The following is a 26,449-nucleotide window of genomic DNA, read 5'->3' as shown; positions in this document are numbered from 1 at the left end:
AGGATGATGCGGCTTTGGAGAAGAGAGGCCATTCTTCCAGGTCTGGCAATCAGAGCAGACTTCTCAGGGGAGGTGGCTTTTAAAGAAGGCCAGGGGGCTCTAAGTGGGGCTAGGGTAAGATGTGAGTGACGTGGAGACAGATGAGCATAGATCAGGGGCTTGGATCACAGATAAATCAATTAAAATTTGTCCCCCCGTTGCCTCTATTGGAAGTCGAGGCGGGGGGACAAACCGCGGCCCGATTCTGAAGGGATCCGAACGGGAGAGGGGGCAGCCTGGGACTTTTGAGACCCGGGGAGGCACTGGAGGTGCTGGGGCAAGGCAGTAACACTGGCTGTCACAAAACTTTAGGGTAGAAGAGGTCACTGGGGTGCTCCGGGAGGCTTGGCTGTGGCAACATCCAGGACCACTCAGTGGTCCAGACTTGAGCGAATAAAGGTGATCCAGTTGATGGCTGAGAATAGAAAGGGAGCAGATGTGGTTGGGGCAGAGGCCCCAGCAAGTGCAAAGGTCCTGAGGTGGGAAGGAGCAGAGAGAGAAAGAGGGCGGAGTAACAGCAAATGAAGCCTGGAGCCGGAAGGGCTGGCCCCACACAGGGCCCTGCCAGCCTTTCTGAGGATCCCACTTTTTGCTTGAAGAGAGATGGAGTGCCCAGCGGGTGTGGAGAAGAAGGAGGGCATGATGGGGTTACACTTCCAGGATGACCTTGACCTGGGAGGTGATACGGTGGGAGGAGGGGCAGTCCAGGGGAGACCAGGGAAGAGACGCTCTTGCCACAAACCCTGTGAGAGGGGCGGGGACTTGGCCCAGGAGGAGGTGGCGGAGGACAGCAGCCCCAAGGCTGGTTTATTGTCTGAATGTGGCGTCAAGGGGGAGAAGAACAGACAGTGGTTCCGCTTGGAAGCTGAGCTACTACAAGTCCGAGCTGCGGTCCACCGAGATGGGCAAGGCTGGGCAGAGCGGCCTTGGGGTGGGAGCGGGGCCTCGGTGCCCAAGGGGAGAGAGCCCGGGGGCATCTGGAGAAGAAGGAGCGAGAGTTCAGCGGGAAGACGGAGTCTGGGGATCCGCCGGCGCAGAAGGTTTTGCCACACGCAGACCAGGGCTTGAACAGAGACAGAGGTTGCTACAGGCTGAGGGTTCGTGTCCTCCCAACACGTGGAGCTGAAACCTGCCCCTCAGCGGGATGGAACAGGAGGGGCCTGATGCGGGGACGAGGGTGGGGCCCCTTGGGAACGGGACCAGGGGTCCTTTCAGAAGGGACGCCCGACAGCTCCACCCGAGGTCACCGAGCCGAGACAGCCGTCTCCGGGCCAGGAAGCAAGTCCTCAAAGCCAGACACCTGCACACACCTGCGAGGGCCTTGACCCTGGACTTCCCAGCCTCCAGAACTGTGAGAAATAAATTCCCACAGCTCACAAGCCAAAGCCCACACCTCACCGCCCCGTCGTCAGTAACATCAAACTCTCATGTCTTAAAAAAAAAAAAAAAAAAAAATTAAATCCAAGAAAAAGGGCAAGGAGGGCAGAGCGTTACCTCCGCGTAGGCATCGCATCCTGAAATGACGATATTGGGCCTGAAGTTGGCTGCTTTCACCTTTTTCTCTAGCCGGGAGTTCAGATCCGCCAGCGACGCCTCCGAAAGGATCAAGAACGGGCTGGCATCGGAGTAGGCAACCTGATGAGAAAATAGGAATTGTTACAGCATGAGGCACACCGAGGTATTTCTCAGAGGTTACCTGGGTCTAGTTTCTAGAACCTTCCTCCCCCATCCCTCCCCTCCAAACACCATCTTTGTAAGTATTCCTCTAGTTCTTTTTCTAGAAAAGTCACAGGGATTCGGGGACTTTAAATAGCCTTGCGGATAACAGGAATCCCATGAAGGAGAGAGGTGAATCTGGTCTGGAATCTTAGAGCTGCCTTTCTCTCATTTTCCAAATTCTCACGTGTTTAATGAGGTAGTTGGGTTTGATGACCTCATTATGTGTATAAAAAATATTCACTGATTCCACGGATATTTATTTTTTATGCAACCTGCAAATCAGCGTTCACCAGGGCCATGCTTTCTGGTCCCAAGGGCAAGGGCCAAAGCAAGGGAGGCTCCTCTGACCTGGTCTGTGGGCCGGAACAAGTGCTCTATCTGGTGAGAATTTCTGGGTGACATGTGGGGCTCAAAATGCACCAGGCGGTAGGGCTGCGTCTTCAGGAAGCTCGTTATCCACTGGGCCGCGGCCTCGCCACAGTCCCTGCCCTGGATCTGCAGGCCCTGCACTCTGCGGGGGGGCAGGAGCAAAGAACAGGCGTGGCTTTGAACGTCTGGACCCCCCACCACGTCCCACACACATCCAAGGTCTGCCCCACGCTGTGATGTCCCCATAAGTCCCTCATGACCAAGACAGAGCACTTTAGCCTGGCCCTGCCACTGAACCACACGGAAGCCCCAACAAAGACACAATTTCTAGCCTTGTTTTCCCCATTTCTTGAAAGTAGACGTATAGGCGTTCCCGTCGTGGCTCAGTGGTTAACGAATCCCACTAGGAACCATGAGGTTGCAGGTTCAATCCCTGGTCTTGCTCAGTGGGTTAAGCTGGCATTGCCGTGAGCTGGGGTGTAGGTCGAAGAAGCAGCTTGGATCCTGTGGTGTAGGCTGGCGGCCACAGCTCCGATTCGACCCCTAGCCTGGGAACCTCCATATGCCGTGGGAGCGGCCCTAGAAAAGGCAAAAAGACAAAAATAAATGAATAAATAAGTATAGTTGAGGTACAATATTTTGTTAGTTGCAGGTGTACAGCATGGTGATTCAGTATTTTTTTTTTTTTTGCCTTTTTTTAGGGCCATACCCTTGGCATGATTCAGTATTTTCGCAGATTACATTCCATTATAAATTATTATAAGGTAGCCGGAATCATTCCCTGTGTTGTGCAGTAATCTCCGCTGCTTATCTATTTTATAAAACAGAGTGACGCACGCCTGGCCCTGCTTGCTTGGAAGGAATGCAGGCAGGACAAAATAAGATCATGTGTTTGAAAAGAGACTGAACGCTCCAGAAGAAACCTGACACATTAGTATAAAGTAAAATGATGATTGCCGCAAGGTCTGGTCCACCCAACGGGACAGCAACCAGAAATCTTTATTAATGGGCCTGGTTCTACTTTTTGCCAGTGTACTGACAGTAAAATGAGATGCAGTCATGCATGCGAAAATGTTTGATAAAATCTAAAAATTACCATACGATATCAGTTACATGTGGAATCTAAAATATGGCACAAATGATCCTACCTACAAGACAGAAGCAGACTCACAGACATAAAGAGACTTGTGGTTGCCAAGGGGGAGGGGGAGGGAGTGGGAGGGATGGGAGTTTGGTATTTGTAGATGCAAACTATGACATTTAGAATGGATAAGCAATGAGGTCCTGCTGTACAGCGCAGGGAACTCTATCCAGTCTCTTGGGATAGACCACGATGGAAGACAGTGTAAGAAAGAGAATGGGAGTTCCCATTGTGGTTCAGTGGGTTAGGAGCCTGCCATAGTGTCTGTGAGGATGCGGGGTTCAATTCCTGGTCTTGCACAGTGGCTTGAGGATCCAGTGTTGACACTAGCTGTGGTGTAGATCATAGATGTGGCTTGGATCTGGTGTTGCTGTGGCTGTGGTGTAGGCCGGTAGCTAGGGCTCTGATTGGACCCATAGCCTGGGAAGCTCCATATGCCGCAGGTGCAGCCCTAAAAAAAAAAGGAAAAAAAATGTTTATACATATATTTTTTAATAAATGTATATATATATGACTGGATCACTAGGCTGAACATCATCAATTGACACAACACTGTAAATCAACTATAATTAAAAAATAAAATTATATGTGAAAAAGAAAAAAATTTAAAAATTAAAGTTATAGTCAATAGTAATCTAAATTGATTTGATCGCTAGTAATAATTCTGTAGGATTTGAAGTCTGCCCTTCCTGACACGCAGTGTGCAAGACTATTTGGAAGCTGGGTGTGTTTCACAGACAAAAACAGGAAAGAAACGCTTAGGAGGGGCCAGTGTTTCTTAAGTGCAGGACCGCTCACCCCTGTGGGTGCTTATGATTACTGGGGGTTGTCGCCCGGCTGGAACATGAAATAATGACAAATTGCATGGAAAGAAAGTGATTCTGTTCCATTTAATGTGAACGGTTTTGTTTGTTTGTTTTGTTTTGTTTTTTGTTTTTTGTCTTTTATCTTTTCAGGGCCTCACCCTCGGCATATGGAGTTTCCCCGGCTAGGGGTTTAATCGGAGCTACTGCTGCTGGCCTACACCACAGCCACAGCAACACCAGATATTAACCCACTGAGCAAGGCCAGGGATCGAACCCGCAACCTCATGGTTCCTAGTCAGATGCGTTTCCGCTGCATCACATAGTGTCAACAGTTTTTAACTTTTAGCAACACATCCTAATAACCTCTTTTTTGTGTGTGTGCCTTTTTTTTTAGGGCAGCATATGGAGATTCCCAGGCTATGGGTCCAATCTGAGCTGCAGCTGCCGGCCTACACCACAGCCACAGCAACTCGGGATCCAAGCCTCATCTGCGACCCACACCACAGCTCACAGCAGCCCCAGATCCTCAACCCAGAGTGAGGCCAGGGGTTGAATCCATGTCCTCCTGGATCCTAATCGGGTTCGTTTCCACTGAGCCACGATGGGAACTCCCTACTAACCTCTTTTTGAAAACAGGAAGAACAGACCTGAGGTACAGAGACCTCTCTAGGTGATGGTTTCCAGCTAGAATGAGGTAACATGTTATTTGCAGCACGTTTATTGTTTCAGGTACCTTCTAGACCCACTAAACTACATAGGCGTCCACACAAGGTTTCCTTTGGAAATAAATGTCTCTAAGGTTTTTTACAACCTGAATCAATGTCGGGGGGGCGGGGCAGGGCATCATTAAGTAAATAAGACTAGGGGCGGTTTATAACGGCACATAAATCATGGCCGTGGTCTGCAAACACCCGGAGTTTGAGAAAGAGTGAGTCCAGGGGAGGGCGGGCTCCCTGGTTCCAGAAACGACTCACTAGCTCGGTGACCTAGGGGTTACTTCTCTTCTTGCACCTCAGTTTGGTCGTCTATAAAAGGGGGGTAAAAAGATCACAAAAATCTTATAAGGATTAGAGACAATCTATTCAGAGTCCCCAAAACAGTTCTTAGGTTTGAGATCTGCTCAGTAGAGAGCAGGAATGACTCTATTTTTTCCCCAGTTTTTTCAAGTTATCGTTGTATAATTACTTCACAAGTCAAATATTTAATCAAAACCCTCTATCCTCTAATCACATATTTATTATATTATAAAGTAGATTAAGACTATTCATACATCTTTATAAAAATATATACATATATATTTCTCTATCTTTTTCCCTGGCTTTCTTGACATGTAATTGACATACAATACAACACTGTGTAAGCTTTTTGGTTTTGGGGTTTTTTTTTTTGTCTTTTTAGGGCCACACTCATGGCATATGGAGGTTCCCAGGCTAGGGGTCTAATCGGAGCTGTAGCTGCAGGCCTACACCAGAGCTGTGGCAACTCAGGATCCGAGCCTCATCTGCAACCTACACCACAGCTCACGGCCACGCCAGATCATTAACCCACTGAGCAAGGCCAGGGATCGAACCTGCAACCTCATGGTTCCTAGTCGGATTCGTTAACCACTGAGCCACGACGGGAGCTCCGACAGCATGTCGGTTTAAGGCATACACCTTGTTTGATGCGGGTGTGTACTGCACTAACACGTCCATCACCCATGTAATTACCGTTTCTTTTTTGTGGTGACAACATTTAAGATTTACACTCTTAGCAACTTCCTTTTCTCCTCCCAGTTTTATTGAGATCGAATCGACTTTCAGCACGGTATACACCGAAAATGCACAACATAGTGTCAAACACAGCCGCAGCAGTGACACCCCAGGTTCTTAACCTGCTGAGCGTCAAAGGATCCCGACAAGAACTACCTCTACTTGGTTAAAGCATCTGCCTCTATCTTGGGTTGTGACAAAAGTTTTTTACATGTCTGTCCTCTTCCTCGAACACTTCTTTCCATTGCAGCCTCTCTGGGCAGGTCTTGGAGTTCAAGTTCATTAACGCCAGAACTCCAGGGCTTTCCATGAGCAGAATTTTGCTCTTTGTTTTCTCCCCCCCACCCCCGCCCCCATTTCTCTTGTGCTCTGAGTAGCCTCAGCTGTGTGCTTGTCCCCGGCATTCCACTGACGCTCTGTCCCAAGAATCCAAGCAAAGAAAAATAATCCAAGTGTCCCTGAAACCTGTAACAAAGATCGTACAGGCACAATCTGAAGCTGAATTTGCCTGAATAACCCACAGAAAAGCCCTAGTTCTGCCTCCCACGGCTGGCGGGGCTCATGAGAAAATCAAGGAACAGCCTCGGCTGTGCAAACAGGTGTACCGGCTACTATTTCGACCTGTGGAAGGTGAACTCGGGACCCCAAACTCATCAGAAATCTTCAGGCAACTGTGGCTGAAGTTAAGGCTCCTGCACAAGAGGATGGCCTCGGTCATCAAAGGAAACCTGAGCCCAAGGTGTTCTTGGCATCTTTACCCTAAGGGTCTGTGAACGACCGCTGCACTTCTGAGCCTTCTTATTTCACAATTTCTTTTTTCTTTCTCTCTGTCTTTTCAGGGACGCCCCTGCGGCATATGGAGGTTCGCAGGCTAGGGGTCAAATCGGAGCTACAGTTGCTGGCCTACACCACAGCCACAGCCACGCCAGATCCAAGCCACATCTGCGACCTACACCACAGCTCATGGCAACGCGGGATCCTTGACCCACTGAGCGAGGCCAGGGATGGCACCTGTGTCCTCACAATTACTAGTCAGATTCAATTCCGCTGAGCCACGATAGGAACTCCTGCAATTTCTGCCCTTGCGTAGTCCTTGGGGCATGACCGAAAGCTGGTAAGGGGCCATGCAAAAATTGTCCCCACAATTCCAACTGAACCAGTAATTAAATGGAAAAAAAGTTAACCACAAGAAAGTGTGGGTAAATATCTAACCATGGCAGACCAATCAGGAACCAGGCTATGGTGAAACACGAAATACACACAGCAATAGGTGTATTCAAAAGTTTGCCTCGGGAGTTCCTGCTGTGGCTCAGCAGTAACCAACCTGACTAGCATCCATGAGGACACAGGTTCAATCCCTGACCTCACTCAGAGGGTTAAGGATTCACATTACTCTGAGCTATGATGTAGGTCACAGATGTGGCTGTGATCCCGCGTGGCTGTGGCTGTGGTGGAGGCTGGCGGATACAGCTCCAATTCAGCCCCAATTCAGCCCCTAGCCTGGGAATGTCTATGCACTATGGGTGTGGTCCTAAAAAAAAAAAAAAAAAGAAAAAGAAAAAGTTTGCCTCAGACAATCAGAAATGCAAATTAAATCAATAAGACATTACCTTTCCCCCCCAAAAAAATGACAAAATATTTTTGAACATAATCATCAGAATGTAATGAGACAAACATGCTTATAAACTGCTGGGAATATACAGCTGCAATAACCATTCTGCAAAACGATTTAGCAACATATATCAAATGTCTAGAGGAAATGTAGGCTTGTTGGTAAAACCACCGCTAAGATGTTTTCTCTAAAGAAATAATAAGAGCTATGACAAAGATTTATGTCAAGTTATTCATCACATTCTTCTTCGTACCTGGAAAAAATATGAAAACAATCCAAGTGTTTAATCTTGGGGACAAGTTAAAATGCCTTCGAGGATACCCACGGAATGAAATATTATGCCTACATGAAAATGGTGTTTTTGAAGATTTCTTAGGAATCTGAAAAAATACTCAACATATCCACTCAAGTATATAAAGCATATTCAGAACTGGTTTTTGGTACTATTTCCATTTGGTTTTAAAAGTATTAGACATAGAGACAGAAAGAAAATATGTGAGGAGTTCCTTTTGTGGCTTAGTGGTTAACAAATCCAACTAGGATCCATGAGAATGTGGGTTCGTTCCCTGGCCTCACTCAGTGGATTAAGGATCCGGCATTGCCGTGAGCTGTGGTGTAGGTCGCAGACGAGGCTCACATCCGGTGTTGCTGTGGCCGTGGTGTAGGCCAGCAGCTGCAGCTCCGATTGGACGCCTAGCCTGAGAACTTCCATATGTTGCAGGGACAGTCCTAAAACGAAAAAAGAAAAATGCAGAAACTGTGACAAAAGTATAATTAGACCATATTTTAACTTTTCCATGATAAAATTCAAAAATCAACTCCAGACAGGATTTCTTACCAGCATGGCTGGTTTTCCTGGGAAACTTTCTCCCTTGCTGCCCTTCTGAAGTTGAGGAAAGACTCTGTACAGAGAAGACTCCTGGCTGGCTCTCCACCCACTATGACAGGGACCCTGGGGCTTGGATCACTCTTCTGGCTGCAGCTACTCTTTTCTGTTTTGGAGCTTCCCTTCCTTAGAACTAAATATCAAGGGTCACATAGCCACTCCTTTCATGACTCAGATTTGGAAGGTCCCAGTCTTTCCAGGCAACAGAGACATGATCCTAAGGTAATAATACATGGATTTGGCCTCTCCTCTTCCAGGGCCCCCTCCCCATCACTCCCACCCCATCTGTGTCCTTTATCCCTTGGGGGTGTTATTTTTCTGTTGCCCACCTGTCAAGAGGCTTTTGTTCCCATGATTTTCTTTCTTTCTTTCTTTTTTTTTTTTTGTCTTTTTTGCCTCTTCTAGGGCCGCAGCCATGGCATATGGAGGTTCCTAGGCTAGGGGTCGAATCGGAGCTGTAGCCGTCGGCCTATGCCACAGCCACAGCAATGCCGGATCCAAGCAGCGTCTGCAACTTACACCACAGCTCACAGCAACACTGGATCCTTAACCCACTGAGGGAGGTCAGGGATCGAACCCACAACCTCATGGTTCCTAGTCAGATTCGTTAACCACTGCGCCACAGTGGGAACTCCGTGTTCCCATGATTTTTCTACATCAGACGTTTTTATGTTTCTCTGCCCCACATCAACATACGTTTCTGAAGCTGTTCCCTTTTCCCACCTTCTCTGAGGGGTCGTGGTGCTGAGGACTTGACCCTGCATATGGCTCATCTGCAATCAATAGTTAACTGATAACGTTTCTTGGGGTCCCCTCCACCCTTCGCACGTTCTCAAAGCCGCATGAATAAATCCTTATGCAAGGGTTAAGCTCTATGCTTTGCTTACCTGCAGTTGTGCACTGCATTTGTGGTGGGTGCCTTGATGGGCAGCTGCAGGTCTTCTGTGTAGGCGGCGCTGAGCGTCAGGGTGTCGCCCTCACAGGTCGGGGAAATTAGGACCAGGCGGGGTTCCTGTCGAGCCGTAACCATGTTCCCCTCCTTGTTGATCACAAGCCAGAATCTGCCATTTTCAAAACACAGGTTATGCGTGGACCCCCATGACAGGCAGCCAGGCTCTGCGGGAGCTTCAGTGAGGCACCGTTATCTTTGATTGCCTCGCTGCAAGCACGGTGTGTGTGAGTTTGTGTGTGTGTCTGTCTGTCTATCCTAAACTTCAGTGTGTCAGCACAGCAAGACGGAGGCTGTCAATTCGTTTCAAAGTGTTTAGCAATCACTCAAGCATCGGATATAACATCTGCAGAATATTTTGACCTCTGCGATGGCACAGACATCAGAGAACTTCATTATACATTCATCTCAATTGCCAGAAAGTCTGGTCTCTTTCATAAACTTGCCCAAAGGAGACGATAGGAATCTCTCTCACAGGAAGAAGAGGAAGCATGATGCCTGCCACAAGGGGGCGCTCCTGCTGATGGAAGTACCGAGACGTTGCTCACAGGGCACCCACACTTTGTCCAATCCACTCCCACCTTTTCCAGAAAAATCCCCCCTGGTTCCTGCTTTCATATTAAAACCCTAACTCTTCAGCAAGGCAGGCAAGTTCCTTCCTAATCCGGCTGCCCTCCCAGCCATTCTCAAATCCCCATAAAAAAAATTAGAAAAAGAAAAAGGCTCTCACATGGCAGCCTCTTTCTCTTTCATTTTTTTATTGTGTTAAAATATATATAACAGGGAGTTTCCATTGTGGGTCAGCGGAAGCACATCTGACTAGTATCCATGAGGATGCGGGTTCAATCCCTGGTCTCGCTCAGCGGGTTAAGGATCCACGGCTGCCCTGAGCTGTGATGTGGGTCACAGATGCAGCTCAGATCTGGCGTTGCTGTGACTGTGGTGTAGGCCAGGGGCTACAGCTCTGATTCAACCCCTAGCCTGGGAACCTCCATGTGCCTCAGGTGCAGCCCTAAAAAGCATATAAAACATAAAATACCTGGCATAGTCTTAAGTATATACCCAAAAGAACTCAAACAGAGACTTGCACACTGGCGGTCATAGCAGCAGTATTCTCAGTGCCAAAATGTTGAAACAACCCAGATATCCAACAATAGAGAATGGATGTGAAAAATACATGATTTTAACCATTTTTAAGTGCATAATTCAGCAGCATTAAGTATTTTAGTAACGTTCTGCAACCATCATTACCACTTCCAAAACCTTTTCATCACCCCAAACAGAAACTTTGTGCCCATCAAGCAATAAACTCCATCCCATTCCCCTCTTTTCCCAGCCCCCCACAATTTCTAATATACCTTCTGTGTCTACGAATTTGTCTATCGTAGATATTTTATATAACCGGAATTACATAATGTTTGTCCTTTTGTGTCTGGCTTTTTTCACTTCACATAATATTCTCACGATCTGCCTATGTGGGAGTTCCCACTGTGGCTCGATGGAAACGAATCCAACTAGTAACCGTGAGGTTGCGGGTTCGATCCCTGGACCCACTCAGTAGGTTAAGGATCTGGTGTTGCCGTGAGCTGAGCTGTGGTTTAGGTCGCAGACAGGACTCAAATCTGGCATTGCTGTGGCTGTGGTGCAGGCCCGCAGTTATAGCTACGATTCAAACCCTAGCCTGGGAACCTCCATATGCTGCAGGTACACCCCTAAAAAGCAAAAAAAAAAAAAAAATTAACTTACTGTTGCAAGCATGTATCAGAATGTCAGTCCTTTTCCTGGGTGAATAATATTCCAGTGTGTGTATATACCACATGTTGTTTATCCATTCATCTGTGGATGGTCTTGGGGTTGATTCCACCTTTTGGCTATTGTGGATAATGCTGCCACGAACATGAGTGTACAGATCTGTGCAAGTCCCTGTTTTCAATTCCTTTTGATAAATACCTGAGTGCACCAACCTTACTCCCAGCATACCTACTCTCCAAGCCCAAGTGTTTTCACCCCCCTTATTCCCACTCTCTAGAATGTTCCTCTCCTTAGCCACTTGCCTGGAAAGTTCATAATCGTTGTTTTATGTCCAGTTCTAGTCAGGAAGTCGTTCCTGACCACTCCGGGTTCTGGTGCTCTTTCCTCTGTGCTCCCTGGCACTTGTCACATTGAGTCAGTTATCACATAGGACTGCAAGCCTTTGTGGGCGTCTCTCTGTCTCTCTCTCCCTCTCTGTTTCTCTCTCTCTGTCTCTCTCTCTGTTTCTCTCTCTCTGTCTCTCTGTCTCTCTCTGTCTCTGTCTCTCTCTCTCTCTCTCTCTCTCTCTCTCTCTCTCTCTCTCTCTCGTGTGTGTGTGTGTGTGTGTGTGTGTGTGTGTGTGTGTGTGTGTGTGTGTGTGTGTCTTTTTAGGGCTGCACCTACAGCATGTGGAAGTTCCCAGGCTAGGGGTCCAGTCAGAGCTGCAGTTGTTGGCCTATGCCACAGCCATAGGAACACGGGATCCAAGCCACATCTGCAACCTACACCACAGCTCATGGCGATACTGGATCCCTAACCCGCTGAGTGAGGTCAGGGATCGAACCTGCATCCTCATGGATGGTAATCAGGTTCTTGACTGCTGAGCCACTTGGTTAACTCCTATTGGCTTCTCCTGACCACACTTTCCAACAGTATGATGAGAAAAATAGTTCACCTTCCTGCAAGGTTATGCTTTGCCCTCTCTCTGGAAGGGGGAAGAGTTACAGCCCCCATGAGTCCAGCGTGTCACCTGCAGAAACTAAGAGCCGGTCTGGAGTTTGAAGCATAGCCTTACAATGAGGCCCAGGGCTAGCCTAGAGTCAGACTCAGAAGAGGACCAGGCTACTTGCTTCGGGCCTTAGCGATCTTTGCTGAACCTCAGGAATTCACACAGGTCCTGACCGCACCAGCCGGGCGTAGATAAAACCACTGTTTACAAAGCACCAGCGTGCTCCCGAAACAAGAGTCCTGATTCCACTCTTGGGTGCCTCCGAACCAGTTACTTTATCGGTAAAAGGGGGCATGGAAGAACTGGGTAAAATAAAATATGCAATAGCACGTTTCAAGCGGCACGAAGCTTGGGCTCCACCGCGGTGCTCGCTTTGAAGGCTTAGCTCCGCGGCTCCAAGTTTCCCCACATTAAGAGACAATCACGAAAAACAAAGTGGAGGCATCAATCCTGCGAAGCTTGCCGCTTCCGCTAGACAGTGGCGAAACTTGCTTGCGCCCTGGCAGCCCCCTGAGGACCGAGACCCCTGTCGCAGCTCCTCCTGAGCGCAGGCTCTGAAAGAGCCGGTGGGAGGCGGAAGGCCAGCCGCCCCCGGAAAGAGGCCTGGGCCCCTGCGTCTGCTGTCGGAGGCGAGCGCCCTCCCTCCGCCTTTCCTTCGCCCCTGCCCCCTCCCCGCCTCAGCTCCCACTTTCCCGGCTGGGGAAGGATCCGACCCAGAACCCAGCCGGCCCCCACCCGCCGCGTTCCGAGCCCACCCCCCGGGGCCCTACCTGTCCCGCAGGTGCCCGCGGCGCAGCCCCAGGGCGGTGCACTCGGCCTCGCTCACCGGCACCCCCTTGCACGACTTGACCGGGTAGATCCAGAGCTGCGACACGGTGCCCACCTGCTGCAGCCGCCGGCGCCGCCGCCGCCGCCTGGGCCGCGCGCGGCTCCAGGCGACGGCCCCCAGCGCCGCCGCGGCCAGTCCCAGCGCGGCGAGCCCGAGCCCGGGCCGAAGTAGCGCGGGGAGGCGGAGGCGGAGGCGGACCAGCGGGGACGAGCCGGCGGCGCCCATGACCCCGGCGAGCGCGGGCGCGGCGGGGACTCGCGCAGGGCCCACGGGGACGCGCCTGCCGCAGCGGGGCCGCGAGTCCAGAGGAAGGGCCGCTCCTGAAGCGGTTCCGGGCGGGTCAGAGTATGGCGTCCTCCTCGGGAGAGTGGCCCCGGGGCTGCCGAGGGGGAGAGGCGGGGGCTCAGCTTCCACGCGGTCTACGTCCCGGCTTCCTCCCCTTCCTCCGCCCTGACGCTGCAGAACTAGGTGCCCTCCCGGGGACCGCTACTAACGACCGTTTTATTTATTTACTTATTCGTAGGTTAAATAATAACCTAAAATAAACAAACAAAAAAAACTTTGCAGGACAAAATGTAATTTTGCTATATTAGAAATCTGGCAGCAGGCAGACCCACGTCTTGGGGACAGTGCGGAGAGGGGGGGGGGCACCAGCGGCTGTCAGTCACCCTCCCCCTCTGCCAGCTGGGGCGTGGGAGCTTCTGGCCAGTGGGACTCTGAGAGCAAAGGCCTGCGACCAGGACCTCAGGACCTGCAAGTTGAGGAGAGCGGGGAAGGAGCCGGCTGTCCCCGTGGTGCCAGGGCAGCAGCCTGCAGCTCAGGGCACCAGCGGGACTCCTCTAGGTCCTCTGGGCACAAAGCCTCCGAGTACCGGCTTCATTTTCCAGGAACTGCCCTGGGAAAGAAGCATTGGCACAAGGTCCTAAGGCTTCTTCCCGGCAGCAGGAAATGTCACCCATCCTACTTGTAAGGCACTGACTTCAGACACCTGTCACTTCAAAAATCAAGCCATCGGGAGTTCCTGTTGTGGTTCAGTGGTTAATGAATCCGACTAGGAACCATGAGGTTTTGGGTTCGATCCCTGGCCTCACTCAATGGGTTAACGATCTGCCGTTGCCATGAGCTGTGGTGTAGGTCGCACACTCGGCTAGGATCCCGAGTTGCTGCAGCTGTGGTGTAGGCCAGCAGCTACAGCTCGGATTTGACCCCTAGCCTGGGAGCCTCCATATGCTGCAGGTTCTGCCCTAAAAAGAAAACAACCAACCAAAAAATACAAATAGAACGTCAAACGCAGGGCAAGGAAAAGGCCATCAGCTGAACAAGAGGCAAAATGGATAGAAGTGAGTGGATTTTTATTGCGGTGGAATATACACAACACGACATTTGCCACTTGCCCATTTCCAAGTGTAGATGCAGAGCAGTGAGTACGTTCCCACGAGTGGATCACCCACGCAAGCGGGGGGTGTCTTACATTACAGGGGGACCGTCTCTGTCTCCCAAGGTTGGCAAATCCACCTTCCCCAGGCAGCCACCCTCAGGACCCACTGGGCTAAGATCTGTCCTTGGATGTTGTCCCTCAGCCTAAACATTGCTCCCTAAACAGAGTATGTCTGTCCTATCTTTTCTCTTCTCACTCCAGGGACGCCCCCCTCCCCCACTCCTGTGACATCCAGGAACTGGGTTCAGAGTCCACCACTGAGGCTTGTCAACGATCTCCTCCCAGAACAAGGGGAGAAGTAGCGGCTTGGATGAATCCGCCTTCCCCCTGGAGTCCCTGTTTGGCTCGAGTAATGAAATCAACTAGGATCCACGAGGAAGCAGGTTCGATCCCTGGCCTCGCTTAGTGGGTTGAGGATCCGGCATTGCCGTGAGCTATGGTGTAGGTCACAGACTCAGCTCAGATCCTGTGTTGCTGTGGCTGTGGTGTAGGCCGGCAGCTGCAGCTCAGATTGGACCCCTAGCCTGGGGACCTCCACATGCCACAGGTGCAGCCCTAAGCCCCAGAAGAAACATTGGCTGGAGGTGACGTGTGGCGGGGGGGGGGGGACAACACAAACAGCCACACAGCTCAGAACTTGGAGGATGCGAGCTCCATATTCTGCACAGAAAGAACAGCTCGGGGGCATTCAGAGGTGTGTTTGTCTATTCATCTGCCTAAGTTCCCTTCAGAAATTTAAAAGAAAAAAAAATTGCTTCTCTCCTTTCATGGTAGCCTGTAAATGAGCATGATTTTTTTCAATTTCATCATTTCCAAAATCGACCCAGGGATATAGCTAAAGGAACGCTTTTGTCTCACAGGGTACTGGAGATGGAGGTTAATTTCAGTCCTGGACCCAGCAAAGGACGTACTTGTCCTCACTGGGCACCAGGCAGCCTCTGGACAGTCACTGGCCATCATGCTTCAGCTCACAAGGTCCCCACCCCTGCCAGCGACAGGAGGTCACGTTTGTGGAGTCCGACTGCCCCTCTGCGAGGCTATCAGAAAAGGTAAAGAGCCCCCCTGGGGCAAAATGGGATCACCAGTGTCTTGGGAGCACTGAGACACAGGTTCGATTCCCGGCCTGGCCCAGTGGGTTAAGGATCCGGTGCTGCTATGATTGTGGCTTAGGTCACAACTGCAGCTCGGATACCATCCCTGGCCTGGGAATTCCATATGCCACAGGGCAGCCAAAAAAGAAAAGAAAAGAAAGTGTATACAGCGGAAATCGACAGAACATTGTACATCAGCCATAATAAAAACAGAAAAAGAAAGAAAAGAAAATGTAAGGAACAGGGAATGACAGTAACTGAAGCTTGCAAATGACCCTGGAATCAGACTCAGAAATACCCAAGGAAAAGTACAATTGAGAATCACATTTATTATTATTAAAGAAACCACAAAATTATGAGTTCACTCATCCACATTATTGGTTCAGGAAGAGCTCTGGATTAAGCAAACCAAATTATTTGGTTATAAAAAAATTTGCACCTAAAAAAACAGGTTCAAACTTCCTTCCTTCCAGCCCTACTCTCAAAATACCCTTCTCTTTCAAATCCAGGTCTATTCTTTATCACACTTGGAATTCGCGCTTGGTGTATCTGTCTGTTATCATTCCTTTTACATGGCTCAACAGAAGCATAATCAAATACAGAACCAAAGTCTGCAGAGTCAATTTCCATTCTCAAAGACGACCTGATTCCATCATGGTGGGGTCAAAAACAGGCGAGCAAAAAGTCAACGGGACTCAACAGCGATGTGAAAATCGACAGGAATTTGTGTGTTTGTGTGGACACACACATCAGAAAACCCGCTGCGTCCCATTTCTCTGAAAACAGAATAATAGGTAATAAAACAGAAACATTCAGAAAAAAAAGAAAAAGATTGTAGCTTTTTAGCTGGTTCTTTCAACGTCCTTCACTTGTCAATATTGATGTCAGGGATTCGAGAAGAGGAGCTACCATAACATTCAAAATAATTTTATCAACAATTTTATTTATTGGAAAAGACTTCATTACCTAAAACCCATATACGTTCTTATTCTCAAATCACCTCTAAAACGTCCCATGCATTAACTCAGAGCATCCGTAACTCCACAAGAACATCCGTATCCAGGGTGAAGATGGCCAAAGCGGAGTCATAAATACTTGCCCAGGTGGTGGTGGTGCTGTGGTGGTTTAACTTCTGATCAGTGCCTTCTAGATGCTGAAACCTGGAACAACCATGAGAGTCTCTGATGATTTAGTGTTTTTTCTCTTACCTGTCATAAATAATTCGGCCACTTATGGAGGTTAAAACGAGAGAACTATAGGAGTTCCCATCGTGGCTCAGCAGAAACAAATCTGAGTAGCATCCATGAGGACACGGGTGTCGCGAGACATGTTTCTACAATATTTTCTTAGCCTCTTTGCTGAAAACTCCATCTTCCTGCTTGAAAAACAGTCACAGTGCTGGTGAATGACTTCAGCTTAAGCACAAAGACCTAAAGGCATAAGTTATTCGTAGGGTCAGCTGACTGAGGACAGAGTGCGTTGGTGTGGGCACGCAGGACCTGTGCAGATTGGCAGGCCGTTTGCACAGCATGATATGTCCTCAAGAATAAGAGAAAGAGGAAGCTCAGGCCCCAAGGGGTTTATGAGGGGTCGTTAGCAGAATATGCATTAGCCAGGAGAACCGAGGTGCAGACCGGGCAGGCCCTCTGCAGAAGCACAAGGGTGGTGCTCTAGATGCTGCGCAGAGACAGCTGACGCCAGGCTTCCTCAAATGCTAATGATCGTTAAATGCCTAAAGGTCAGAATAAAAGCGTAATCAGCAGCCAGCTCTGTGGCTTCTAAAATAACTTAGAAAAACCTCTGTCCTGCACCTACAGCCCCCTCCTCACTTGACGTCACCCTCAAACGCACAGTAAAAGCAGGGCAGTTTCTTGAGGCGCAGCTCTTGGTCCCCGAGACCTTGAGTCCCCTGGTTCCCACCTTTACTTGAGATAAATGTCTCTGTGTCTTGTTTTATGTTAACTTTTTTCCTTAAGCTTCACAGCAGCTGTTCTTCAGCCCCAACCTGCTGAGCTGGTCTTGGCACGTGGGTTCGATCCCTGGCCTCGCTCAGTGGGTTAAGGATCCAGCGTGGCCGTGAACTGTGGTGTAGGTAACAGATGTGGCTTGGATCTTGAGTTGCTGTGGCTGTGGTATAGGCCAGTGGCTACAGTTCCGATTCAACCCCTAGCCTGGGAACCTCCATGTGCCACAGGTGCAGCCCTAAAATAGACAAAAAAAAAAAAACCTGAGGGAAATATAAACTAGGCCCTGTACCAATGAACTTGGCAAAGGCCAGACCCAGGGATCCCTCTTACATAGAAGGTGGGAGGAACCCTTTGAAAGCAGTTGGTCAAGATGCTAAAAATTATGCCTACACCCCACAAGTCAATAATTCCACCTCTCGAAAACTAACTTACAGAAAAACCCTTCATTCTGAAGTGCTCTGCACACAATGGTATAGGCTGGACTATTATTTATGACAAAATTGGATATAGGCCAAGTGTTAAATACTACAAAAGGCCCTTTAGAAAGGGTCATGCATTTATAAATGTAATGTTACAAAGCCATCAAAAATGACCTGTGACTAGGCTGGAGGACTATGGACGTGCTTATGATTCGTAGATACATATTTGTAAACTCATCCATGTGTGTCTACCTATCATGGGATGTGTGCACAGAGAATGCTGCCTGCCGTTCCACTAAACAAAGAAGGCTGCTCCAGCCCCGTTCCACCGGGATCGGGCCGCCAGCCTCTGCAGCTGCCCAGGGAAGGTGCCGCCTGAGGGAAATTCAGGCTGGAGCCCAACAGGAAGCACCCGGAGCTCGAGATCCTGACCCTAGAGTGTGAAGACACACAACTAAGGAACAATCTCAATAAGCCCAGATTCTTGCATCATCTCATACAGAGAAAAGCACAAGAATCATTCATGTGAGGTGTCTATTCTTTGTAATCAGCAGTCATCTTTTACTGTCTGACTACATGTTTGTTTTTCCAGCAAAAAACCCCATCTATCTATCTATCTATCTATCTATCTATCTATCTATCTATCTCCTGGCCCCTCCCCTGCCACCTCCGAGCAGTTCCTGAGGTCCTCTGAGAGGTTACCTCCCAGGCTATAGTCCTCGGTAAGGTTCCCAAATAAAACTTAATTCACACCCAGGTCGTTCATTTTTCTTCAGTTGACAGATATATATCTGAGTATGTATAAATTACATATATCTGTGTGATATGTGATATATATAATTATATCCTACAGATCCTGGCATAATATATCATACAGATCAGGGCTGCAATAAGCAAATAAAGAAACCAATCCGTGACAATGAGTGACTTTCTTCTCCGTTTCTGGTATTTTCTTAATTTTGTTATGATGAACATGGATTACATTGATAATGGAATAAACTTTTGTACAATTAAATTTTCAGTGGATGAAACTACAAATCATGTAACCCCAATGCAAGATCTAACGGCTATCTTTTTCTTCTTTTTTGTCTTTTTAGAGCTGTTCCTGCGGCATATGGAGGTTCCCAGGCTAGGGGTCTAATTGGAGCCGTAGCCACTGGCCTACACCACAGCCACAGCCACGTGGGATCCGAGCCACGTCTGTGACCTACACCACAGCTCATGGTAACGCCATATCCTTAACCCACTGAGCGAGGTCAGGGATTGAACCCGAGTCCTCATGAATTCTAGTCCATTTTGTCACCGCTGGGCCACCACGGGGACTCCAAAATAACTTTTTATTGGTTGTTTTGGTGGTACTGTGATTCCTCCCACTTTGCAGGCAAGAGTGCCGAGGGTTAGAGGGATCAAATAACTCAACTGAGTTCGGGATGGGAGATGCTAGGATTACAAACCCAGGTCTATCCAAGGCTGGATCTAGACTGTCTAAACTGCTGTGCCACGTGGCCCAGAAGATGGTCAGGTGAGGAGGGGAGGAAGCCAGGCCAGAATGTGAGAGAAGAATGATCACGGGTTTGGGAGATGAGGTGACATTAAGGTTGGGGTTATGGATTTTATGAGAAGAGTTACTTAAAAACTTCAGTTTGAGGTTTTCTGGCTGACTCTCCTGTTCCTATAATTAGGGATGGAGGGTTAGGGATTATAGTCCAGGAGTCTGAGTTTTCTTTGGCCCAATGAACTCAAGGAACAATTTTCTTCCTTAAGACTCAGAATCCAGTCTCAGTGATGCACTGATTTTCTTGAAGCTTTACAGCACATTTTAAAGAATACACTGGATAAAGAGCATTTGATTTAACCTGTTCCCCCAAGTTGATTCTGAATAGTTTCTACATTTCCCCTTCACTTTTCTATCCGAGACAGAAAAAAATAAATACAGATCTCTTGTGAATGGCTCGCCCTCACTCTCTTTTTCCTTAATAATATTCCCTAACGAACTAGGACTCAAACCCGTCTTTCTGCTGGGGCTCCTGCGTCCACATTTTGTAAGTGGATGGGAAAGTGGGATGCAGGAGGCTGGAAGAACACTGATTCCTGATGGGCATAAAACTCAAAGGCCTTTTCCAGTCGGAAGGTCAGAACACAAACTGCTCATCGTCCCAAGAGTCAAAGCAGCAAAACATAAAAACATCTCAGCACAAAAAACGTGGCGTGGCATCGGGCCACTGCCTCCAGAGCGGAGCTGGCCCCTTACCGTATCCCTGGGGTAGAGGCGTCACTAAACCATCCGGTACACGGGGTCACCAACTTTCAGGCTTCCAATTTTTTCCACTGAATAATAGATCCCAAAAAGTGGGGCCGACTTGTAAATTGGCCTCTCAGAGGGATCACACAGGCGGTAGCTGAAAGAAGCAAGAATTCACCCTCAGGCACGCGAAGGAATCTGAGTGCTTGCAATAGAATTCCAGGTTTTCACCCTCAGGTTATCTTTTTTTTTTTTTTTTTTTCTTTTTAGGGCTACACCCTTGGCATATGGAGGTTCCCAGGCTAGGGGTGGAATCAGAGCTGCAGCTGCTGCCCTACACCACAGCCACAGCAACTCGGGATCTGAGCCACATCTATGACCTACACCACAGGTGGTGGCAATGCCAGATTCTTGACCCAAGGAGCGAGGCAGGGATCCAAGCTGAAACTTTAAGGTTCCTGGTCAGGTTCATTACTGCTGAGCTGCAAGGGGAACTCCCCATTCTCAGGTTCTCTTTACACGAGCAGCAAGCCTTTTCTAAAATGTGGATCGAGGAGTCTGGACAATACATCACAGTGCAAATAACCCTGGTTTTTCTAGAAGTATCCTGAGAGTCTAAACAACTTTGCTGTGGCTTCAGTTTGAGGCCAAAAGGAAAAACTTGTGTTACTTAAAACAAATACTTTGTCTGTATGTGTACTTCCAGCTTCGCCACCCATGGAAATTGAAGCGCCTCCAATTTCAAAATGAACCCGCCCTGAACTCTGCCCTATCCACCCCTCTCAGTCTACAAACCCAAAGCCTGGGTTCTCGGGTAAACCAAACTAAGGCAGAGATGCAGTGGGCAGATGGCTGGACTATTACTGAAATTAAATTTCTTAAGGCTTGCCTAAAGAAAAATAATAATAACTTCACCGCATCAGAGAAATAAAAAAAATAGAACTGTACGTCTAAACACTTCAAGAAATAAACCTTAAACATATTAGAAGCAAACCCATTTGAAACTAAACCTTATTAGACCTTAAATGCATTAGAAACAAACAAACAAACAAAACAGAGGAAACAAAACACATCTCCAAAAAAACTTAACTTAGGTGTAAAACCACATTCTATATTAAGTGAAGTTAGCCAAAATTCTCTAAATAACCAAAGAAAACACCCAGGCATAGAAGAAGCCCTTGGATAAACAAACCCTGACAACTCATTCTGTTCCCTTTCATCAGGTATTTCATTATACAGCTCAATTATTCTTATATTCATTGGTATTGATGCTAATAAGTAAGTGTGAGTTGCAATCAAAATAAGAGAATTCAAGGTCTTAATTTGGAAATTAAACTGATAAACATGAAAAAGATATTGAAAATTGCCGTGAGGAGTTCCCTCGTGGTGCAGTGGGTTAAGGATCCAGCACTGTCTCTGCTGTCCAGCATTGCCCCTGGGAACTTCCACATGCCATGGGCATAGTTTAAAAAAAAATTAATGTGAGGAGTTCCCATTGTGGCTCAGTGGTTAACGAATCAGACTAGGAACCATGAGGTTGTAGATTCGATCCCTGGCCTTGGTCAGCGGGTTAAGGATCCGGCGTTGCTGTGAGCTACAGTGTAGGTTGCAGACACAGCTCGGATCTGGCATTGCTGTGGCTGTGGTGTAGGCCGGCAGCTACAACTCCGATTCGACCCCTAGCCTGGGAATCTCCATGTGCCGAGGGTGTGGCCCTAGAAAAGACAAAAAAAAATTAATGTGAGAGTGATGAAAGCTTCAAAACATAGGATTATACAATTAAAGAATTGTCAAAAGCACTAGAAGACCCATCTAAGAAAAAAAAAAAAAAAAAAAAGACAAAGCAGCAAATGCATTAACCAACAGACACAGACAACCAGAAGCCAGAGGTGCCCAGACAGAGCACCGACAGCCACAGAATGTCGAGGACGGGGACAATATAAAAAGCCACTGGACATGATGCTATTTTACCTCTTCAGGGTCTCCAGGGGCTCCTTCCTGTCAATCACTCCGGTGTCTGGGTCGACCGTGGTCAAAATGCACCTGTCACACGATACAAGGGTTCGACCACGCTTAGGAACCAACCGACCTGCCACGCCCCCCAGGGTCCAGGCTCTTGAGACTCCTTACCTGCCACAAGCCAAAACCTTTTTCATCTCTACGTCGCCAATGAGGAGGTCACCCCAGGTGTCCTGGGAGAAAAGGAAAAGGCGTCATTTGAATTAAGGCTTCATCCATCTTTGAAACAGTTTGTTCTTTGGCTGGACCCGTGAAGCCCGCAGGAGAACGCAGGGCCAGCAAACACCCAGAAGGAGTCAGAGGGAGGCAGCGTGTCGGTGAGCCCAGGATCCAGCTCTCGACTCAGTCTCAGACGCCTGCCCTTGTCAGCACAGCAAGAACGGGCTGTTCCGGCAGCAGTTTGCCCGAGAACCACACAGCAACTCCAGGTCAGTGAGAAACGGATGGCTGCCCACGTGCCTCTCGCTCCCACAGAAGCCAAGTTACATTCCGCCCGGTCTTTGAGGAGCAGGACGTGATCCAGAAAAGTCACAAGCTGTACCCCCTCAGCACTGCCACGTCCACAGCCCGTTTTCCGTCCTGGCCCCGCTTTGCTTTCCTGCCCTTGAACCCTGGGCCGTGCCAACATCTGCCTCTGGCTGCCATCCAGCCTCACAACTCCGAGGAAGGTATTGTGGTGTTCTCATTTTACACAAAGGCTCAAAGGCGGACAGCGATCACAACGTTTCCTCAGGGTCACAGCAGCAAGGTTTGAAAAGCTTTCTGATTCTGGGAGTTCCCGTCATGGCGCAGCGAAAAGGAATCCAACTGGGAACCATGAGGTGGCGGGTTCGATCCCTGGCCTCTCTCAGTGGGTTAAGGATCTGACCGTTGCTGTGGCTGTGGTGCAGGCTGGCGGCTACAGCTCCAATTGGACCCCTAGCCTGGGAACCTCCATATGCTACAGGTGCGGCCCTCAAAAGACAAAAGAGGAAAAAAAAAAAAAAAAAAAAAAGAAAAGCTTTCTGATTCTGAAGGTGATTTTTAACCACCTAGCTTTTAATTATATCTCCACACACACTCACACACACACACACACAGCCTATATAGACGACGTTATATATACATTCATATACACACATTCTTACATATAATAATTATTCACATATGCAGGGTATGTTACAGCCTCTCTTGCTTACAGGAAAGCCATTTAGAGTTTGAATTCCACAGGACAGTCCTTTGTCCAGGGCTGTGAGGGTAAGAGGGGGGGCACTGGGGGTGGGGTCTCCCTCCAGGCTCCATAAACCAACAGGATCTATAACTAGATGCAAAAAAACCGAAAGTCCCCTAAAAAACTGTTTCTTGATCTCAACCCCCATGAGGTTTTGGAGACCATGGGTCTAAAGAACTTGGTGACCCATCAGCCTCCAAATGAGGAAATGAGGCTTTTAGTCCTGTCCCCGGCGGCTCACTCCCCCTGGGGGTGGAGGCCAGGAAGGGGGGTTACCTCCCACCTAACATACACACACGTGACCGGGCCCCAGTCACACTAGGGGTCATTTTCAGGGACCCGCTACCCGCCCGGGGTCTACAGGGGTGATTCTGCAAACCCACAGAAGGCAGCCCCGTACCTCACTGGGTCTTGCCGCTCAGAAATCTCCCGCGGGGTATGCCAGGTAAAGGGTCTCTCTGGATGCCCTGCGTGCGTGGAAATAAAGCCCGAGATCCACAGTTGCCCCTTCCCGTGGCGCAGCAGGTGAAGAACCCCCACTGCAGGGGCTCAAGTTGTCTCCGAGGCACAGGTTCCATCCCCCCGCCGGACAAGTGGGTTAAAGGATCCCGAGTTGGTCACAGGCTGTGGCTCAGATTCAACCCCTGGCCAGGGAACTTCCATATACGCGGGGGTGCGGCCATAAAAACAAAAAACAACCAAAAAAAACTTAGAGTTCCAAACAACCCGTTGAAGGGAGAAGCAGGTAACCCTTGTAAAAGGCAAGGCCGCACATGTAAAATGGCATCGCTGTATCTTCACCAGGACTTTGTACAAGCAATGCTCAAACGTAAAGCTGCCAGCCAGCCCTAGCGCCTGGCTCACCTCCTGGAGGAATGTCACCTCCCACCAGGAACGCGGGGGAAGCGATGGGTCCGTTTCCCCGGCCTGGAAGCGGCTAAAAGGGCCGGACGCACTTCGCCACACGAGGGCGCTGCGGCCACAGGAATGTGAGCCCATCAGGCCTCCAGGGCTGAAGCCCGGCTGGTCTCCCCGGGGCTCTCCAAAGACCTGCCCGTAGGTATCTTGCTACAAATGAGGATGAATTTCATATTTCTTTTTTTTTTTTTTTTTTTGCCATTTCTTGGGCCGCTCCTGCGGCATATGGAGGTTACCAGGCTAGGGGTCGAATTGGAGCTGTAGCCGCTGGCCTACGCCAGAGCCACAGCAACTCGGGATCCGAGCCGCGTCTGCAACCTACACCACAGCTCACGGCAACGCGAGAACCTTGACCCACCGAGCAAGGGCAGGGATCGAACCCACAACCTCATGGTTCCTAGTCGGATTCACTAACCACTGCGCCACGACGGGAACTCCTGAATTTCATATTTCAAAGCCGCATGATATTAAAGCAGGAAGTCTGAAAAGTTCGGTTGGGTTTCCTAGTTTTCCAAGACGGATTTCCTCTGCTCTTGCACTCTTAACTGCAGTACCCAGTTTAGAATAACAAACTGCCCATTGTTGTAAGAATTGTTTGAAGCCCCTCAAATTCCAATTCTAATTACCTCCGAAAAGATTCATCGGAATGAATTATATACACTCATGTGTGATGAGGTATATGATAACATCACACATCCTAATCTGATCATCGCCAGCATTTTGCAGTTTAAAAAAGTACATTAAATTTCTTTATTTGTACATTAAATTTAAATGCAATTAATTCCGTTACTCAAGGAAGATAATAATACATTTACGTTATTGAAAAAAATTTAAATTAAATCCATAATCTATGAAATTAAATTTTCCATTACATTCTCCTAGACCCTCAAGGGGGCTTCTCTAAATACAGAAACAGCCCCAAGAACTCACTGCTCCCCCTGCTGGTGAGCAGCCTCTCTGCAGTTTGGCAAAATCCAAAACTCCAGAGACATTCATTTAGTATGAAGGGATACAACCGTGGAATTTTTGAGATGGAAGAAGGAAGGAAAAGAAGAAATAAGGCAGAGTGAAAGGAAAAATACTATATTTAGTGGGCTCAGCTCCATGGAATAATCCTGAGGACTTAACTGTTCATTTGCAGGCACCTTGTATATAATATATTAAAACTACACGGTTTCCTATCGCAAGAAGCACCCAGAGAAAGACACAGCATCAGGATGTGGGGTGATTGCTGTGGAACACACAGAACGGCACAGGAAAGGGTTTCTGTTTGCTGGTGATTTTCACTGGCGCGCACACAGGCACGTGCCAGCGGAAGGCTAAATGCAGGACAGGACATTAATCTCGCTCTCTCTCCCTCCCTCCTCTCTCCCTCTCTCCCTCCACACGGCTACACACACACACACACACACACACATAAACAATTCTGTGCATATGCTAGAGAGAGAATAGAGGGAATATACATCCATCTTTATATATGCTATGGTTCTCACTCACTATATAAAACTTTATAATATATACATATGGCTATGCACACACATACACGGCTATATAAATATATATTTATATATATATATACAGCATGGTCACTGCTACAGCTCTGCTTTGCACCCTGGCCCTGGAAAGTCTGCATGCCGTGGGCAGAGCCAACCAATTGTATACATATGTGTGTGTGTGTGTGTGTGTGTATGTGTATAAGAATGGAAGAATGGAAGCCAAGTTGAGCTCTTGAACGAACTAACTAACCACGGAAGGACAAGTCATCTAAGAGTAAGGATGAGAGAGAAAAGGCAAAAGCCTGAATGCTGTGCTGTTCACTGGGCTACAAAAGAAATTACCCTGCAGATGGCGTTCCCATCATGGCTCAGCGGAAATGACTCTGATGAGAATCCACGAGGACACAGGTTCCATCCCTGGCCTCACTCAGTAGGTTAAGGACCCAGCATTGCCGTGAGCTGTGGTGTAGGTCGCAGACGCGGCTCGGATCTGGCTCGGTTCTGGTATTGCTGTGGCTGTGGTATAGGCCAGCGGCTGCAGCTCTGATTCAACCCCTAGCCTAGGAACCTCCACATGCTGCAGGTGTGGCCCGAAAAAAAAAAAAAAAAGAAATTACCCTGCAGAGTTACAGAGCCTTTGGGCACCCACCTCCACCAGAGCCCTCTCTGCTCCGAGTCCTGATCTCAGGGTCCACGCCTTCCCCTTGCTGCTCATCTGTAATGGAAGCTCATAAGTCCATTACACTGTGCTGTACGTGCAATTGTTGGAAGCAGGTGTAAGCTATGTTGGGATAAACCCAGCAAATAA

At 48.5% G+C, this 26,449-nt stretch overlaps 1 protein-coding gene and 1 long non-coding RNA gene across 10 annotated transcripts in view; both read right to left on the bottom strand.

Annotated features, from left to right (window-relative positions):
• MARC1 (mitochondrial amidoxime reducing component 1) overlaps nucleotides 1-13,341 on the bottom strand; it is a 73,709-nt gene extending 60,368 nt beyond the window's left edge. For 2 of the 7 annotated variants that reach the window (XR_002336192.1, XM_021064338.1), the window contains exons 1-4: nucleotides 12,783-13,339; nucleotides 9,211-9,384; nucleotides 2,107-2,269; nucleotides 1,534-1,674 (exon numbers count right to left, since the gene is read on the bottom strand). Coding sequence is in view for 6 of the 7 variants with exons in the window: in XM_021064338.1 (XP_020919997.1) it covers nucleotides 1,534-1,674; nucleotides 2,107-2,269; nucleotides 9,211-9,384; nucleotides 12,783-13,066 (762 nt within the window). In the remaining variant the exon portion in view is untranslated. Of the gene's footprint in view, nucleotides 1-1,533; nucleotides 1,675-2,106; nucleotides 2,270-9,210; nucleotides 9,385-12,782 lie in introns of all 7 variants that reach the window. The other 5 variants (XM_021064337.1, XM_021064341.1, XM_021064342.1 and 2 more) reach the window with 5 other exon arrangements.
• The window catches only part of MARC2, a 37,640-nt gene continuing 20,919 nt past the window's right edge, over nucleotides 9,729-26,449 (bottom strand). The window contains exons 5-8 of one of the 3 annotated variants that reach the window (XR_002336194.1): nucleotides 22,129-22,190; nucleotides 21,970-22,041; nucleotides 20,008-20,155; nucleotides 15,680-17,102 (exon numbers count right to left, since the gene is read on the bottom strand). This is a non-coding gene — a long non-coding RNA (mitochondrial amidoxime reducing component 2). Of the gene's footprint in view, nucleotides 9,874-15,679; nucleotides 17,103-20,007; nucleotides 20,156-21,969; nucleotides 22,042-22,128; nucleotides 22,191-26,449 lie in introns of those variants that run through there. The other 2 variants (XR_002336193.1, XR_002336195.1) reach the window with 2 other exon arrangements.

The sequence above is a fragment of the Sus scrofa genome, chromosome 10 (assembly GCF_000003025.6).
Source record: "Sus scrofa isolate TJ Tabasco breed Duroc chromosome 10, Sscrofa11.1, whole genome shotgun sequence".
NCBI lineage: Eukaryota > Metazoa > Chordata > Mammalia > Artiodactyla > Suidae > Sus > Sus scrofa.
The sequence above is the reverse complement of the archived record's forward strand: the minus strand, read 5'-3'. Positions and strand labels throughout refer to the sequence as shown.